This window comes from Lycorma delicatula, chromosome 4, assembly GCF_047948215.1.
Source record: "Lycorma delicatula isolate Av1 chromosome 4, ASM4794821v1, whole genome shotgun sequence".
Lineage (NCBI taxonomy): Eukaryota > Metazoa > Arthropoda > Insecta > Hemiptera > Fulgoridae > Lycorma > Lycorma delicatula.
Window position 1 is genome coordinate 76818934 of NC_134458.1, and position 16660 is coordinate 76835593.

The 16660-nt window shown below is 29.6% G+C and overlaps 1 protein-coding gene across 4 annotated transcripts in view; it reads right to left on the reverse strand.

Annotated features, from left to right (window-relative positions):
* LOC142323570 (catenin delta-2-like) overlaps positions 1–16660 on the reverse strand; it is a 172659-nt gene that overhangs the window by 20574 nt on the left and 135425 nt on the right. For all 4 annotated transcript variants that reach the window (XM_075363377.1, XM_075363378.1, XM_075363376.1 and 1 more), the window contains 3 exons: positions 11103–11257; positions 3449–3701; positions 2524–2662 (listed from right to left, as the gene is read on the reverse strand). In XM_075363377.1, coding sequence (XP_075219492.1) covers positions 2524–2662; positions 3449–3701; positions 11103–11257 — 547 coding nt within the window. The remainder of the gene's footprint in view (positions 1–2523; positions 2663–3448; positions 3702–11102; positions 11258–16660) is intronic.

A 16660-nucleotide genomic window follows, 5' to 3' on the forward strand; every position in this document is an offset into this window, starting at 1 on the left:
CAAGATTTTATGAAACAATACATAATGTATAATGGTGGCATTGTACTTCTCTAAACAGCTATTTCACAGTAGACTAATATGAGATGACCGTTATTTTTTAACAATAAGCCTAGATTGTCAGCAGCTGTAATGGAGATTTTTCTTTCCTTCATAACTGTTTTATCATCCCATCATTGACTGAAATTAATATGTTAAATGACATGATTAAATTAAAAAATATTTTCCTATAATTACTAAAGAAGTAAAATAGATTTTTTTTTTTTAAATGGCTATCACACTGAAACTGACCACTGAGGAAAAATCTTACAGGACAGATTGTTAAACTCTGTTCTTAAAGCCACTTAAATTTTTATATGAACTTTTAATTGGAGTTATAGAATGCTAAAACTGGACCGCCTTCAAAACACAATACTTTTTTTATAATTTCCTACAATTCAAATAGGTTTTCTTTAAATTGAAACACCTAAGAATAACATAGAAAAGGCAATATAAATATAAAATATCAATATATCAATATCAATATAAAATAAAACTTAATCTTTTTCATCACATGTTTCATAAAGATAACTCTTCAAATTAAGCTTTGACATTAATGATTATTACTAGTTCTATATTTACACTGAATTTTATTATAAACAGTTGGCGAACGCTTGATTGGTAATTAGTTTTTAAACAGAAGTTTCCATACTACTACTATTTCTCCTACAGAGTTGAAGAATTGCATATATATATATTTTATATTTTAATAAGAGAAGGGAAGATTTTATTGCTTTGCCCTAGCTGTATGTCCCAGTCTTTCTTTTGATTCTGGCATATGTAAAGCATCTGAGATACAAAAGACTTTAGTGAAAGAGATGGATTCTTTGATTGATTTGACTGTACAGCTAGTCCCTGAGGTGAACAGAGTAAAGGTGTCATTTGTATAGCTGAATATCACCTACATTTTAGTGGGCTAGGCAACGGGGAAAATCCTTCAATCCTTACACCTAGGATGACATGGCACACACTTTTTATCCTTCAGAATGACTATATTGTTTCTGGAAGTGAATTGTGACACATCAAGTTGCGTATAACTATTATAGTTATGGCACTTATGACATATATATTTCATTTATTTTATCAAACATTTTTTCAACTGTATTGAATTACTATAATTTAATCAATAATAAAATTATAAAATCAACACCACCAAATACAGTACACTAAAGGTAGGAGATACTTACCAAATGTAGCACTTTTGAAGTCAGTACTTCATCATCATCATCAGTTAAAAATAAAAACTTACACATAAAAAATATCCACATATAGTGCTTTGTCATTTATTATTAAAACCTCTTTCCCATACCAGGGCATGGCATGACATGATATAACATTTTATTAGCGATTATTTAGTTTAGTATAAATATATATATATATATATATATATATATATATATATATATATATATATATATGAGTTCTGTTCAAAAAATACGTAGACTGTTTGAATTGTGCGGGTCCAGTTGGTCCCAGTCAAATCTGCTTGGTGTCGCCATGTTTGTACAGATCAGCTAATTACAATGCAGTTTTTTGATTGCAAATATCATTATTGGTTGCTTAGCTATGCAGTTGTTTGTGAAGTGTGGCTTTTTTGTTTGGTGGATTTTAGAATGAGTGACTTGAATGAGCAAAGAGTTGCTGTGAAATTTTGTGTTAAACTCTGAAAATCTGCGAGTGAAACTTTTGATATGCTTAAGACAGCTTACGGCGATGTTTCTATGAAGCATGCGACATGTTTTAAGTGGCATGGACATTTTAAAGATGGTCGTCAGTCGATTAAAGACAATGAGCGTCCTGGACGTCCTACCACGTCAATTGACGACTCACATGTACACAAAATCAACACCCTGGTTCACGCAAATTGACATCTGACCATCGGAGACATTCACTGAAGTTCTCAAACGTCTGCGGGACACGATCCAGCAGAAAAGGTCAGAAATGTGGAAGAGTGGTGACTGGTTTTTTCATCACAACGCTTCAGCTCATTCAGCCCTCAGAACTCATGAGTTTTTGGCCAAACACTCGATCACTGTTCTTCCCCACCCACTCTACTCACCTGACCTTGCTCCTTGTTCCCCAAACTCAAAAGACCTTAGAAAGGAAGAAGATTTGAGATGATTCCCGAGATTGAGGCAAATGCAATGAAGGAACTGAAGAACATCACAAAAGAAGCGTTCCAGGACTGTTTCCAAAAGTGGAAACACCGTTGGGATAAGTGTGTGTGTCGGGGAGGAGAGTATTTTGAAGGGGACCCAGACAAGTAACTTCTAAATAAACATTTTGTTTTATGACGTTAGTCTACATATTTTTTGAACAGACCTCATATTACTTGTTAGGAACAGAAACGGCTATAGTATTTAAATAGTATAAAATATTTGTCTGAGATGTAATGACTTCCGGAAAACTAGTACTTATTAATGAAAAATTGAAGTATTTATAAACAATGAAAAATATATTAACCAATTTCTAATATTGTACACTTGCCTTGAAAATTCAGCATTTTTCTTTATTACTTCATTAAGAGTGGCCAAAACTGCAGCAATTGTATCGTCTGAAGTACCCTGATCATGTTGAACATTTCCAGATGGCAATTTCTGTACAAGATCACGCATTGCATATTTCCCTAAAAATAGTTAAAGATTAAACTTATACATACTCTGGAAAATATCATAACTAGCAGTATAATAATAAATAATACTTAACATAGATATTTTCTAATGTTCTGCTTCATCAAGAACATACAACTAATAAAGTTCTTTCCTGCTCCTAATGACACTCCTCTCACATTATGTTAACTTAATTATTTAAAATCTGATATAATGGTCTAAATATTAGCCTACAAGATCTTCTACCAAAGATCTAATCTTCAAACTTTTCTATACCTAGGTGCTCAAATATAATTTTTTCGTTTTTATTTTCATTCTCTTTCCAACAAATATCTTGCATTAGTTATTTAGTTTAAATGTGATTTTTATTTTGGGAATCAAGATTGAATAAGATAGTCTAAGGACCACGTGAATTTTGTCAATTGAAGAATTCTGGCAGTATTTGTAAATACTGATAATCGATAAAAGAGATGGATGGCATTTAAATTACTAATAGATAAGATGAACATGCTGAATCAGAAAATAATTTTCATTTATTTCTGCATATTACTGTGAACATATGAATGAAGTTTGTCGTTAACCGAATCAAAACTTTAAATAAATTAGTGTGTAAAAATAATATTTCATTTCTTAGACACAACTATTAAGAGTAAAATCACATGCAATAAAATGAATACATTTTGAACTGAAGTCTACTAGCAGTTGATTTAAGAATAAATTTTAGGTATATATAATATATAAACTGTCACATTGCCTTGTGATCTGTATATTTTTTGATAGTAATCTTACAAGAAAGTAACTACCTATAAGTTCTTTATTCCTCTGATCAATAGCCAGATTTCGTAGGGCTGTAGCAACAGCACAGACGACACGATCTACTTCCATTCTTAGTAATTCAACCAAAATAGGAAGCCCTTTTTCTTTCCGCACAGCAGCTCTAATTTCAATGCTCGGCTGCCAGTAACAAGCTGCCAAGTTCTGCAATGCTCCAGCAGCTGCTTCTAGTGTCTCTGGATTGGAACAACTTTGTAGAAGAGCTAAATAAGACTGGACCACCTTAAACACACACACATACATTTTAACTATAATTATTATAAAACATTGTTTAATAACAATGCCCAAATAACGGGCAGGCAGGAGTAGGTTTCATAATGAACAAGAAGATAGGGAAGAGAATAGAGTATTTCAAAACGCATAGCGATAGAATCATTGTAATAAGGATAAAATCAAAACCTAAACCGACAACGATTGTTAACGTCTATATGCCTACAAACGCCCATGATGATGATGAGGCAGAGTGTGTATACGAAGGGATTGATGAAGCAATTAAACACGTAAAAGGAGATGAAAATTTAATAATAGTTGGAGATTGGAATGCAATCATTGGAAAAGGCAAGGAAGGAAATATAGTGGGTGAATACGGGCTGGGCAAAAGGAATGAAAGAGGGGACCGACTTATAGAGTTTTGTACGAAGTATAATTTAGTAATTGCCAACACCCAATTTAAAAATCATAATAGAAGAATATACACTTGGAAAAAGCCAGGCGATACTGCAAGGTATCAGATAGATTATATCATGGTTAAGCAAAGATTTAGAAATCAACTCGTTGACTGCAAAACTTACCCTGGAGCAGACATTGATAGCGACCATAATTTGGTGATAATGAAATGTAGATTGGGGTTTAAAAGCCTGAAGAAAAGGTGTCAGATGAATCGGTGGAATTCAGAGAAGCTTGAGGAAGAGGAGGTAAAGAAGATTTTTGAGGAGGACATCGCAAGAGGTATGAGTAAAAAAGATAAGGTAGAAAATGTAGAAGAAGAATGGGAGAATGTTCAAAAGGAAATTCTTAAATCAGCAGAAGCAAACTTAGGCGGAATAAAGAGAACTGGCAGAAAACCTTGGGTTTCAGACGATATATTGCAGCTGATGGATGAACGTAGAAAATATAAGAATGCTAGTGATGAAGAAAGTAAAAGGAACTATCGGCAATTAAGAAATGCTATAAACAGGAAGTGCAAACTGGCAAAAGAAGAGTGGATTAAAGAAAAGTGTTCAGAAGTGGAAAGAGAAATGAACATTGGTAAAATATACGGAGCATACAGGAAAGTTAAGGAAAATTATGGGGTACATAAATTAAAATCTAATAATGTGTTAAAAAAAGATGGTACACCAATATATAATACGAAAGGTAAAGTTGATAGATGGGTGGAATATATTGAAGAGTTATACGGAGGAAATGAATTAGAAAATAGTGATATAGGGGAAGAAGAGGAAGTTGAGGAGGATGAAATGGGAGAAACAATAATGAGATCTGAATTTAAGAGAGCATTAAAAGATTTAAATGGCAGAAAGGCTCCTGGAATAGACAGAATACCTGTAGAATTACTGCGCAGTGCAGGTGAGGAAGCGATTGATAGATTATACAAACTGGTGTGTAATATTTATGAAAAAGGGGAATTTCTGTCAGACTTCAAAAAAAGTGTTATAGTAATGATACCAAAGAAAGCAGGGGCAGATAAATGTGAAGAATACAGAACAATTAGTTTAACTAGTCATGCATCAAAAATCTTAACTAGAATTCTATACAGAAGAATTGAGAGGAGAGTGGAAGAAGTGTTAGGAGAAGACAAATTTGGTTTCAGGAAAAGTATAGGGACAAGGGAAGCAATTTTAGGCCTCAGATTAATAGTAGAAGGAAGATTAAAGAAAAACAAACCAACATACTTGGCGTTTATAGACCTAGAAAAGGCATTCGATAACGTAGACTGGAATAAAATGTTCAGCATTTAAAAAAAATTAGGGTTCAAATACAGAGATAGAAGAACAATTGCTAACATGTACAGGAACCAAACAGCAACAGTAATAATTGAAGAACATAAGAAAGAAGCCGTAATAAGAAAGGGTGTCCGACAAGGATGTTCCCTATCTCCGTTACTTTTTAATCTTTACATGGAACTAGCAGTTAATGATGTTAAAGAACAATTTAGATTCGGAGTAACAGTACAAGGTGAAAAGATAAAGATGCTACGATTTGCTGATGATATAGTAATTCTAGCCGAGAGTAAAAAGGATTTAGAAGAAACAATGAACGGCATAAATGAAGTCCTACGCAAGAACTATCGCATGAAAATAAACAAGAACAAAACAAAAGTAATGAAATGTAGTAGAAATAACAAAGATGGACCACTGAATGTGAAAATAGGAGGAGAAAAGATTATGGAGGTAGAAGAATTTTGTTATTTGGGAAGTAGAATTACTAAAGATGGACGAAGCAGGAGCGATATAAAATGCCGAATAGCACAAGCGAAACGAGCCTTCAGTAAGAAATATAATTTGTTTACATCAAAAATTAATTTAAATGTCAGGAAAAGATTTTTGAAAGTATATGTTTGGAGTGTCGCTTTATATGGAAGTGAAACTTGGACGATCGGAGTATCTGAGAAGAAAAGATTAGAAGCTTTTGAAATGTGGTGCTACAGGAGAATCCTGTAACAAATGAAGAGGTATTGCCAAATACCTCTTCACAAAGTGACAAATGAAGAGTTATTGCGGCAAATAGATGAAGAAAGAAGCATTTGGAAAAATATAGTTAAAAGAAGAGACAGACTTATAGGCCACATACTAAGGCATCCTGGAATAGTCGCTTTAATATTGGAAGAACAGGTAGAATGAAAAAATTGTATAGGCAGGCCACGTTTGGAATATGTAAAACAAATTGTTAGGGATGTAGAATGTAGAGGGTATACTGAAATGAAACGACTAGCACTAGATAGGGAATCTTGGAGAGCTGCATCAAACCAGTCAAATGACTGAAGACAAAAAAAACAACATTGTTAACAAGTTTTAATATATTGAACCTATGACAAAAGCTCTATGATGCACATATTGTTCATAAGCCATAAAAATTTACATCATACAGTTTATGTGGAATTATTAATGATGGATGGATGATAATGGTAGTGGTGATGATGGTAATGATAATAATTTATTTATTTAAGGGATAAACAATTTATTTTTCAGACAAGTGTCAGTTATTCACTTTGACAAGAGTTTTGTTCTAGATAATCCTGTACAATACACTTTTTAATATAACAAAGGTCAACATATTTATATTAAATAATTATAAAAGAATTCCTTTTTATGAAAAATCTCAATCGGACTTATTTTAAAATTTATTTTGTAATGGAAACTATAAAAATAAAAGCTGAATGTAAATTAAAATTATAAAAATTACCCTTTGGTTTAAAAAGTATAACACTCAGAGCTATGAAATTAAAAAGTAACTTGTAAGATGTAATAAAAAATTATTAGTAATTTAAAACTTATTTGTGGAAATAAACAATGTTATCTTCAAAAAATAAAGTTATATTAATTATTGTTAATGAATACTTTATAGTAAAACATTCTAGGAGAACAACATTAAGGTAATTTTTTTTATATTACATAATTTATTTGATGAAGTAGCTATCGCTATGAAAATGCTTATGAATGTATATAAAAATGTAAAAGTGATAATGCGAGTCTTTGTAAAAAAATTTATTTACAAATTGTTTAAAATAGAACATAAGAAAATGTTTAATTCTTCATGCGTGATATATTACTTCAAATAACTTTGTACAAATAACTGCATAGTAGTTATAACAAAAAAGGCAAATAAAAATTTGTAAAAGTGGCATTACATGAAAAAAAAAGAAATTTGATAACCTTTTATCAAATATTTGTAAATGTACTATACGTTATGAAATAAAGAAGACTAAGAACTAATTTTTTTATAAATATGCTTTCAGAAATAGTAAATACACGGTTTCCACTGAATTTTAAGATTTGTTTTTCCCGACTTTTACTGACCAATTTAGTAAAACTTTCCTTTAATGCTATTGCTGTTTACTCTGCAAAATATATAATTTTTTTTTGCATCCTCCACCAACCCCATCATACTAATGCCTTTTTTTATTATTACATTCATTTTTAAAGTTTATTTTTTAATCAGTTTACAATACACATTTAAAATTAAGCTATTTTTTAATGATAAATTGTTTCGGTAAATTACACTGCAAAGTACAAAAAAACAATATTTCATAAGTTTCTTTCATAAAAATGATTATCATGGTAACTAAAAGTAACACAGATAAGAAATAAAAACTAACTAAAGCAATTTTTAAAAATAATTGGCTCGAACCTAAGATTGCTAAAGATTTTTCACAAAAACTAGGCTACATTATTTTGCAAAGTAAACAAAAAACAATATTTAATAACTTGTTTGCATAAAAATGCTAAGAAACACAGATTTCAATTTAACAAAGAATATAATTATGTACGATTACAACTTAAAATCACTGTGACTAAAAATAAAACAGATAAGAAACCTGGAACAGAATACCTTATTTTTTATAGAAAACAAACATTATTATTAACATTTACTTGAAAAATATTTTGTCATTATTATTTTAGCATATTTTCAGAATGCCATCAAAATATGGTGCAAGGCTATGATTAATGACATAAGAGCATTTAGTAGCTCCAAGCTGGAATTTTGATACTACACATGTATCAGGAAACATAATTTTAAAAGTTGCATCAATATCTTCATGTAAACTTGAGGATAATTTTTGTACTACATTGAGAAACCATAAAATACCATCTTTATAATAAAAAGAAGTAACTGTGTTGGCATTTTGCAGAAATGAAGTCGAGGATTCAAATGTATCATTTGCTACTGAAAATGCTATTACTCTGATTAGAAGATCTAGGCAAAGAACACAAAGATGTTTCTATCACAACCACCATTCTCACAACTGTTGATCAAAGTTTTAGTCTGCTGAGTTGAAGTACCACTAGGAGATAAAAAGGTTTTCAGTGAAAGCTGTGAATTGCTTATCATAATTATTTCATTACGCTGCGTTTGTTTATTGTGTGAAGTCACTGCCTTTCGGCCCAATCCAATATGTTTTTTACACATATTACAAATACCATGATACACATCTCTACCTCTTCTCAAAGAACTGAATTCTGCATTTAAATTTATATCTAACACTAGTCATTTGTTTGAGTCCTTTTAGATGCCATTTAAAAGCAATTAATTACCTAAAATACAACAAAAATTCATGGTAGTTTGAGAGAAATTCTAAGAAAACAGTTAACAACCTTTAAATTTTTCAGTAGTAACTTTTCGTTAAAATTTCACTAGTGAAAAAATTAACTGCAATTTGGAATACTCCTTCTTTAATATAAAAGAATAATTGGGACAAGTAGATAAGAATAGGACATGTTAAAGGCTGCTTGAAGTGCAGAGTTGCAATGTGCTGGACAACGGGGTCACCACTTCGCGATGCTGGGAAAGTATATCAAATATATATTGGCATTACTTAAAAAATACTTTATTAATAACTAATGTAATCTTAATCTGGTAACAAAAATGCATTTCTCTGAAATTTTTGCAAGCTTTCCTGAATTTTCCTGATCTTTTTCTAAAAATTCCTGACTTTTCCTGACTAAATCTATATTTCTTGACATTTCCTGCCTGTAGGAACAATGAAATACTGTACCAGCAGTGGTTAATTTTTGTTAAAGTAGTTTCAATTTTTGAATGATATGAATCAAAAGAAGATAAATACTCAATGGACAAATCCCACGACAACTACAATCCTAATACTTAAGAAATACAAAAAGAATTTTTGAAGTAGACAGCTGGGTAGTATCAGTTCTACACATTACCTTAACCCTAATACGATATTATACCATGATGTATTCACCTTAAATTAGAGTGATCAGACAACTCACACAGTCAGTCATCTGAAGTCAATATGTAGTTATGCAGCAATTAAAACAACAAGAGACCACATGAGTCAGTGAGTTGACGGTGTTACGATTTATTTAGTTTATTTCTAGTTTAACAATAATTAGCAATAAGTAACATTTCAAGTTGTTATGTCACACATTAAAGAAAGGAGATTAAGGTAATGATAACATTATCCCTGCATTATTATCTTATCGCAGTTTGAAATGTGACCATCGAAATATTACATTTTGTATTCTAACTTTACACTCAAAGTGCATGGTTCAGATTAAAATCATATTTCAACTTCACTAGCTTTTAAGAATTTCTCACAGGTGCAGATTTTTTTTGAAGCCTTATAGAAGTACTATTTTTTCATGCCCAGTTATTTCTGTGAAATCCTTTGGGTGGTCACGGTCAACTAGGGGGTGTTGTGGTGAGGATGAATATAATGATAAAATTTTCAAAAGTAAAAATCTTACTTTTATTGGGGACAATTTTTTCCTTACATCTGATTCCGCAGTATTTTGAACTGTGCTATTTGGGCCTCTACTGTATATTTACTTATTTATAATGTATTTTTAATTGTTGTATCCTATAAATATTTATTTTTAATGCTAAGCTACTCTCACATGATATATCTGTTTTAATTAATAGGGTAAACACTCTTACTTCAATCACAGGATTCAGAAACCATCATTTACCAGCTTTATTTGTAATTTACAAACTATCTAATAAGTACATTTTCTAAAACAAAAACAAAATAAGTAAAAGTATTACAAGAAGTATTATGCAGTACGCTGTATCGTATTTCAGGTTACCTGCAGTATGAAACAAGATAGAAGATAAAAGGCTAATTCTAGGCAGTAGGTGCCCTTTTCACCCACAAACACATTGGAAGGTGATCAGGGTGTTTTTACTCAGGATGAAAGCAGTGCATTAACTATTAAAATCGTTACATAAAGCAGGTAACAAAAAATGGTACTTGCGTATTAACGCCACCACAGCTACAGCTTTATTTAAAAACAAAGTAGTCAATCTGATTTCGGTGTTAATATTCAAAGTTTAACATAGATTCAAAACAGTCTCTTTATTAATTTTAATAAATGGTTATTTATATTTATTTATTTTATAAATATAATTTAACCAAACTTAACCTACGCTCGCTAACCTTGACTAATTAACAGGAGTGTTTTGATTATTTAAATAATAAATAATTGCAATAATTACTGAATTTATTAAATAAATACTCAAAAAATTACGGTGTTAATTAGTCAAGTTTAGTGAGCGTAGGTTAAGTTGGTTAAATTATATTTATAAAATAAATAACCATTTATTAAAATTAATAAAGAGACTGTTCATTTTCCACCGAAATCCGATTGACTACTTTGTTTTTAAATAAAGCTGTAGCTGCGGTGGCGTTAATACGTAAGTACCAAAAAAATTTATTTCAAATGGAAATTGAGGCAGATATGTAGAATGTATAAGAACATACGACCCTCCTGAGATAAATTTCAAATCTGAAGCCTTTGTTGTCAACAGGTAATTTGTTCGGCAATAGTAAAACAGTGAAAGTAATGACACCAAAAAATGTGTTTACATAATAAATTTACAAAAATCTTCTTTTCAGTATCAATACAAAACATTACTTTGAATAAAAACACAAGACTCATTATCTACCTCTGGCTGCCACAGCAATTCCATTCCTTTAACCGGTTCCGTTCTTTGACCTGAAGGATTACGACTTGTACTAGCAGTACTTGTGGTTTCCTTCTGGTGTACCATCTGGGCTTCTTTCTTTTTCTTACTAGCACCAAAACATCCTAGGTTGTCCCCTGAAAGTTTATATAGGCCGTTGTAAGAAATTAGGTGAGAAAAAATCAAAATAAACATATACAAATCTAATATTTTAAAACTGTTAATATTATGACTAAATATAGTACAATAAATATAAAAAAATAAAGGTAATGAGTTTCAAATTGCAATACTGCTACTGAATATCTTGAACTCATAACATAATCATTTACAAACATAAAATTACTCATTTATAAAAATATTTTTCTACAGTTATTTTTTAAACATTTATTGTCTTCATTAATTCATTTGAAATGCTTAACTGAAGTGTAACAATAAAAAATAACTTAAATATTATTAATTTAAATAAATAACAATGCATTTTCATATAATCAACATAAAAGTTATTAATGGGTATTAAATATTAAAGTATCAAGTATAAATTTATAAGAAAGCATTAATAGAAGCCACCGGGTTTCTTTCTTTAAATTAAAGATTATGTATATATATATATATATATATATATATATATAAAAAAAAACATCTGCATTAAATTAAAATAACCTCTAAAGCGTCTTCAGAATGCTAAAACTAGAGTAAATATTAAAAGTTAAATCATATCTGCCCACGACCAACAACCTCTTACTACCATATAAATAAATAAATAAATAAATATATGTAAAAATAATCTACAACATGCACAATATATATTAAAAACATGCAACTGATATAAAAAACAGATATAAATTTATGAAGCTATTTACATAAAAAGAATTAAAATGTTCAGCATTATTAACTAGCAACCTAACTTAAATATAAAACATAAAAAAAAAACAAGATTTTACAAAAGCAAAACTATTATCAACTTCATTGTAATAAACACCTAAATATTATAACCGATCGTCTTGTAACAATAATTGGTATGTTTTCCCAAACTATTTCCTACATTATATGAGTATATCAATCTATGAAGCAAAAATCAATTATCTTTACTAACAAATAGAATACTTATAGCATAATAAAAAAGAAATCATAACAATACTGCTACTGAAGTTATGGTAATTACAAAACAAACAAAAAAATAAATAAATACAATATTATGTATATATGATAAATTGGACTGTAACTGAAAATCCAGCATTTCAAGACAATCCACTATCAGTTGTTCTTCAGTAGTTTTAACTTCTTTTATTTAACAAAAAACAGTACCACATATCATCAATAGATGATAAAACTGCTGCAGAAATATTTTCATTAACAGTAATGATCATAAACAATAATTACATCAACTCAGTTTTACTATTTATACTTCCTTAAGAGAACTTTCTCTGATTAAGAGACTATGATATTTAACTTATTAATTATTCTTCACTAACTTTATCATAAATGTCAACTGTATTTTCTAGACTACTTTTACTCTTCATCATATAGGAATATAACCACATTTTTATACAGAGATCTTGATATTTTCAGGCAAATTGCTGTAATTTATCACCCTTGAATAGTGAGGATTACTGTACAACAATCTCAATGATTGAAACAATCAGTGATCTGATTGTTAAAACAATCTTACTAATCTGACAAAAGCCAAATCTTATAATAGTATTTTTTTTTTTAAAGCTTAAATGAATTGAATATATAAGCATAAAACAAAACACTAAAAGGGATTAAATAAACTCTTGAATGTATAAACAAAAACCTAAATAAACAAATAAAACACAGATGCTTTTAAAACAATCAGTATCAAGATCTTTAACATCCACCAGATTTTTTTATTCATGATTGTACTAAAACTTAAATGTAATAAATTAATTTGATTCAAAATTACATATTTTTAATTTAATAGCAATAGTAACAAATCAAATAATATTAATAAAAAGAAAAAAACAAACCCTGCAGTCCTGGCAGCACCAACTTTTTAATATCAGACTTATAACACATAACCATCTTTATAAAATTAACTATAAAGAAAAAAAAAAAGGTTGTAAAAGTTGTTGATATTAAAGTAATAAAGTGAATAAAAAATATATCAAAACACAATTTAGAGAAGCAAAGCGAATTCAGGTCAGATGATTGAAGATTTATTCCATATGAAGCAATAACGGAGAAAACATACAGACATACATACATACATACAATAAGAACTGCATTTTCTGTTCAGATAAGAAAGGTGTATGACATATTTCAGTAAATGTAACATGAATGAAAACAGCAACAGAAGCTTTGGGCAAAATACAACACTTTACAAACTCATCAATTAACAAAAATTAAAATGGAGATATTTCATTATTAATATAAGAAATCTTAACTGTATATTTTTTGAAATATTTGGATAGTGATTAAATTGTAATGCATTGTTTATAATCGTACTGAGCAACAATTTAACTCACAGCCCGATGGTATTCTAGGATAAGTAATAGCTTATAATAGTGGTTCCCAAACTTTTTCGATTTGGTGTCCCTTTTTGAATCCAGATTTTTCCAAGGTATCCTGAATCAGAATTAACAACTAAACTTCACAAAATAGCCAATAATTTTTGAAAGTTAGGTAAGCATAAATAAACAGTATAGAATAAAAAAAATATATAATTGAACAAATTTAACTAATTATAACAATTAATGGGACGGATGAGTCTGTTGATTGCCACACATTTTCTCAAATCATAGAATTAAAATGGACACAACCACCCTATTTCCTTGTCCGCATTAATTTTCACACAATACTTAGATTTTACCACAACAATTGCTGAAAACCCATCTTCACACAAATAAATTGCAAATGGAAGTAAAATTCTCTGAGCTTTACTATTTGAATGGATATTCATATTTTCTGGACATCCAAATTTCAGTTAATTCCACGCATTTAAATTTTGTTTTCAATGTATTGTCAGAAGACAATTCAATCGATTCTTTTCTTCCGCAGTAGTAAATTCAGATGAAATAGTGGTATTAAACTGATCTTGAAACCGTGAAAATTTATTGCTATTTTGAAAATATTTTTGAAAGCTGTCTTCAAAAATGGATTTCATACCTTGAAAGAAATAAACTTCACAGGAGATCAAAAATTGCTGCAAATGAAATATTAAAACATTCCTTGCCAGTCTTCATTCTTTTTTCTTTTCCACAGCTTTAGTTTTTTTTTTTTTAATAAAAGCTAAAATTTTCTCAATAGACTTTACAAGGTGCATGCTGTTTCCCTGCAGGGAAAGATTCAGCACATTCAATTTTTCAAAAAGTCACATAAACATGCTAGTTTTAACAAAAAAAAATCTTCTTTCACAAAATGTTCAGTATACTTATGTTCCTCATCTTTAAGAAAATATACATTTTTTCATCATTATCTATGGCCTCATACAGCTGCAAGCCAAATTCCTTCCCTCCTAATTTTCAATTGATCATTGAGGTCCTCCTCTATGAGCTGTACTCTGCAGCAAATGTTATTATTGGACAAAGGGACTTTTGAAAGTAGCTTCCCAGCAGACTCGCTGATTATAATGTTCACCCCCTAGCGCAGCCAGTAGAATGAGTTCTTTCGTAATATTATGGGAATTCTAACATTTTGTGATTCTATGTGCTACCTTGTAAGATGTTAGAGAAGAAATGTTTGCTATTGATATTGATGCCTGCTAAACAAACTATCGTTTGTTGCTAAACTAGTTATAAGATTTACTAACTACGCTGGGACGATGGTTTCTAAATGGCATTTCAACTTACTTGGTTGCAGCACTAAGATGCCAAAACTTCCATACACAGAACACACTGACTTCTGTCTCTATAAAACCAAGTCATTGTATTTTTGTTTTTTACACTTCAGACTCTTGCCACTGGTTGACAATGTGTTCTAATTTTTACTCTCACAATGGTAATTCCTATTTAGTGAAAACTGATATATTTTTAAAAATGCATTGAGAAAAAACAGTTCAAAAAGTTTACTTGATTTAATCACAACAACGTTCAGATGATACAATCTCCAAAAAATAATTTAACACTAAAATTATGAGATACAAACAATTATTTACTGATACAAAGTACCAGAAAATTTGAGAAACTAATAAAACAATCAAGGCTAGTGTTGCATCATCTAGTTTCAGAGGCTTTCACAAACAGTAAGTTGTCTGCACCAGCTAGATCTCATGTCCTGTGACATTAAACTGAAAATTGGAAATAAAATATGATAATTGTGTAATATTTTGTGGTTCTTCAGGATGTCGAAGCATACACTTTGGGAACCACTGTTTTTGAAATAAGCTGTTATATCAAAAGTAATATTTAAAAAAATAAAAGCATGTGATGCAAACAGATGCTATTAATGAATCAATAGATTAACTTATCTGTTACCAAAGACTGATCACTCATGATAAATATGCATGCAATTTCCCTATGGATAAGTAGCTGTTTTGGATAAGATAGTATTGATTAGGTAAGTTCAGTTAATAGTATTGTCTCTCAGGTTTGGTTTAACTTGAAACTGACCAATGAAAACAAGCTTCAGCTTACAGCCCACAGTGAAGTAATATAATTAAGCGAAAAATTTATTTGTTATTGGTAATCAGCAGCCAAGAAAAATTATAACAGAAAAACTGAAGCAATAATATAAAACATTTAACAGGAAATTTCTGGTAAACAGTCTTTCTTCCATTTAATTTAACTTTCAATGTTCAATAAATCCACCAGGAGAAAATACATATGTAAATGTATTAGGTATCTGAATTCCTTACAAAGCTAAAAAAAGCTATTATGCTACATAAAATAAAATAATCTATTTTTACAAATACATTTCACTTCAAAGTATCAGCGAAACACTATTAAGTGTGCTGTAAGCCTTTCCCCAGTAATTTTGTATTTAAAGTTAATGTCTACTGTAAATGTAACTATCTGGATAAAAATAAATAAATGTGTATAATAATAATCAGTAGCAATAATAACATAAAATATTAGAACAAAATAATTTAAACAGCAGTGAAAAAATGAAAAAAAAAAAAAAAAAAAATTGTTTAGTTAATATAACTAGTAGATTCTTACCTTGACAAAGACTGTATGCTACAAAACAAATTTTTAATCAGATACACAAATAAAATGTTTTTTTACTATTGTTTTTTAAATAAATATATTTATAGGCTAGTTAACCTTAAGAAACTACTATTTCCAACCATACATTAAAGAAATATTAAAAATATTAGTCTATCAATAACCATAAAATTATAATACTTATCCAATTCTACTACACAATGAAAATAAAAAGCCATTAAAAAACAACTACTAAATGATAACAGCATCAAAAATTATTTAAAAAATTATCAACACACGGCTATCATATATTTTTTAATATACAATATTCTTTTCTTAAAGAAAAAATACTTCAGAACTGAACATGTTTGTTGGAATATAATACTAATTGCTCTGAAATTTAAAGTAATTTCATGTACTGCTTCCAGTCTTAGCTAT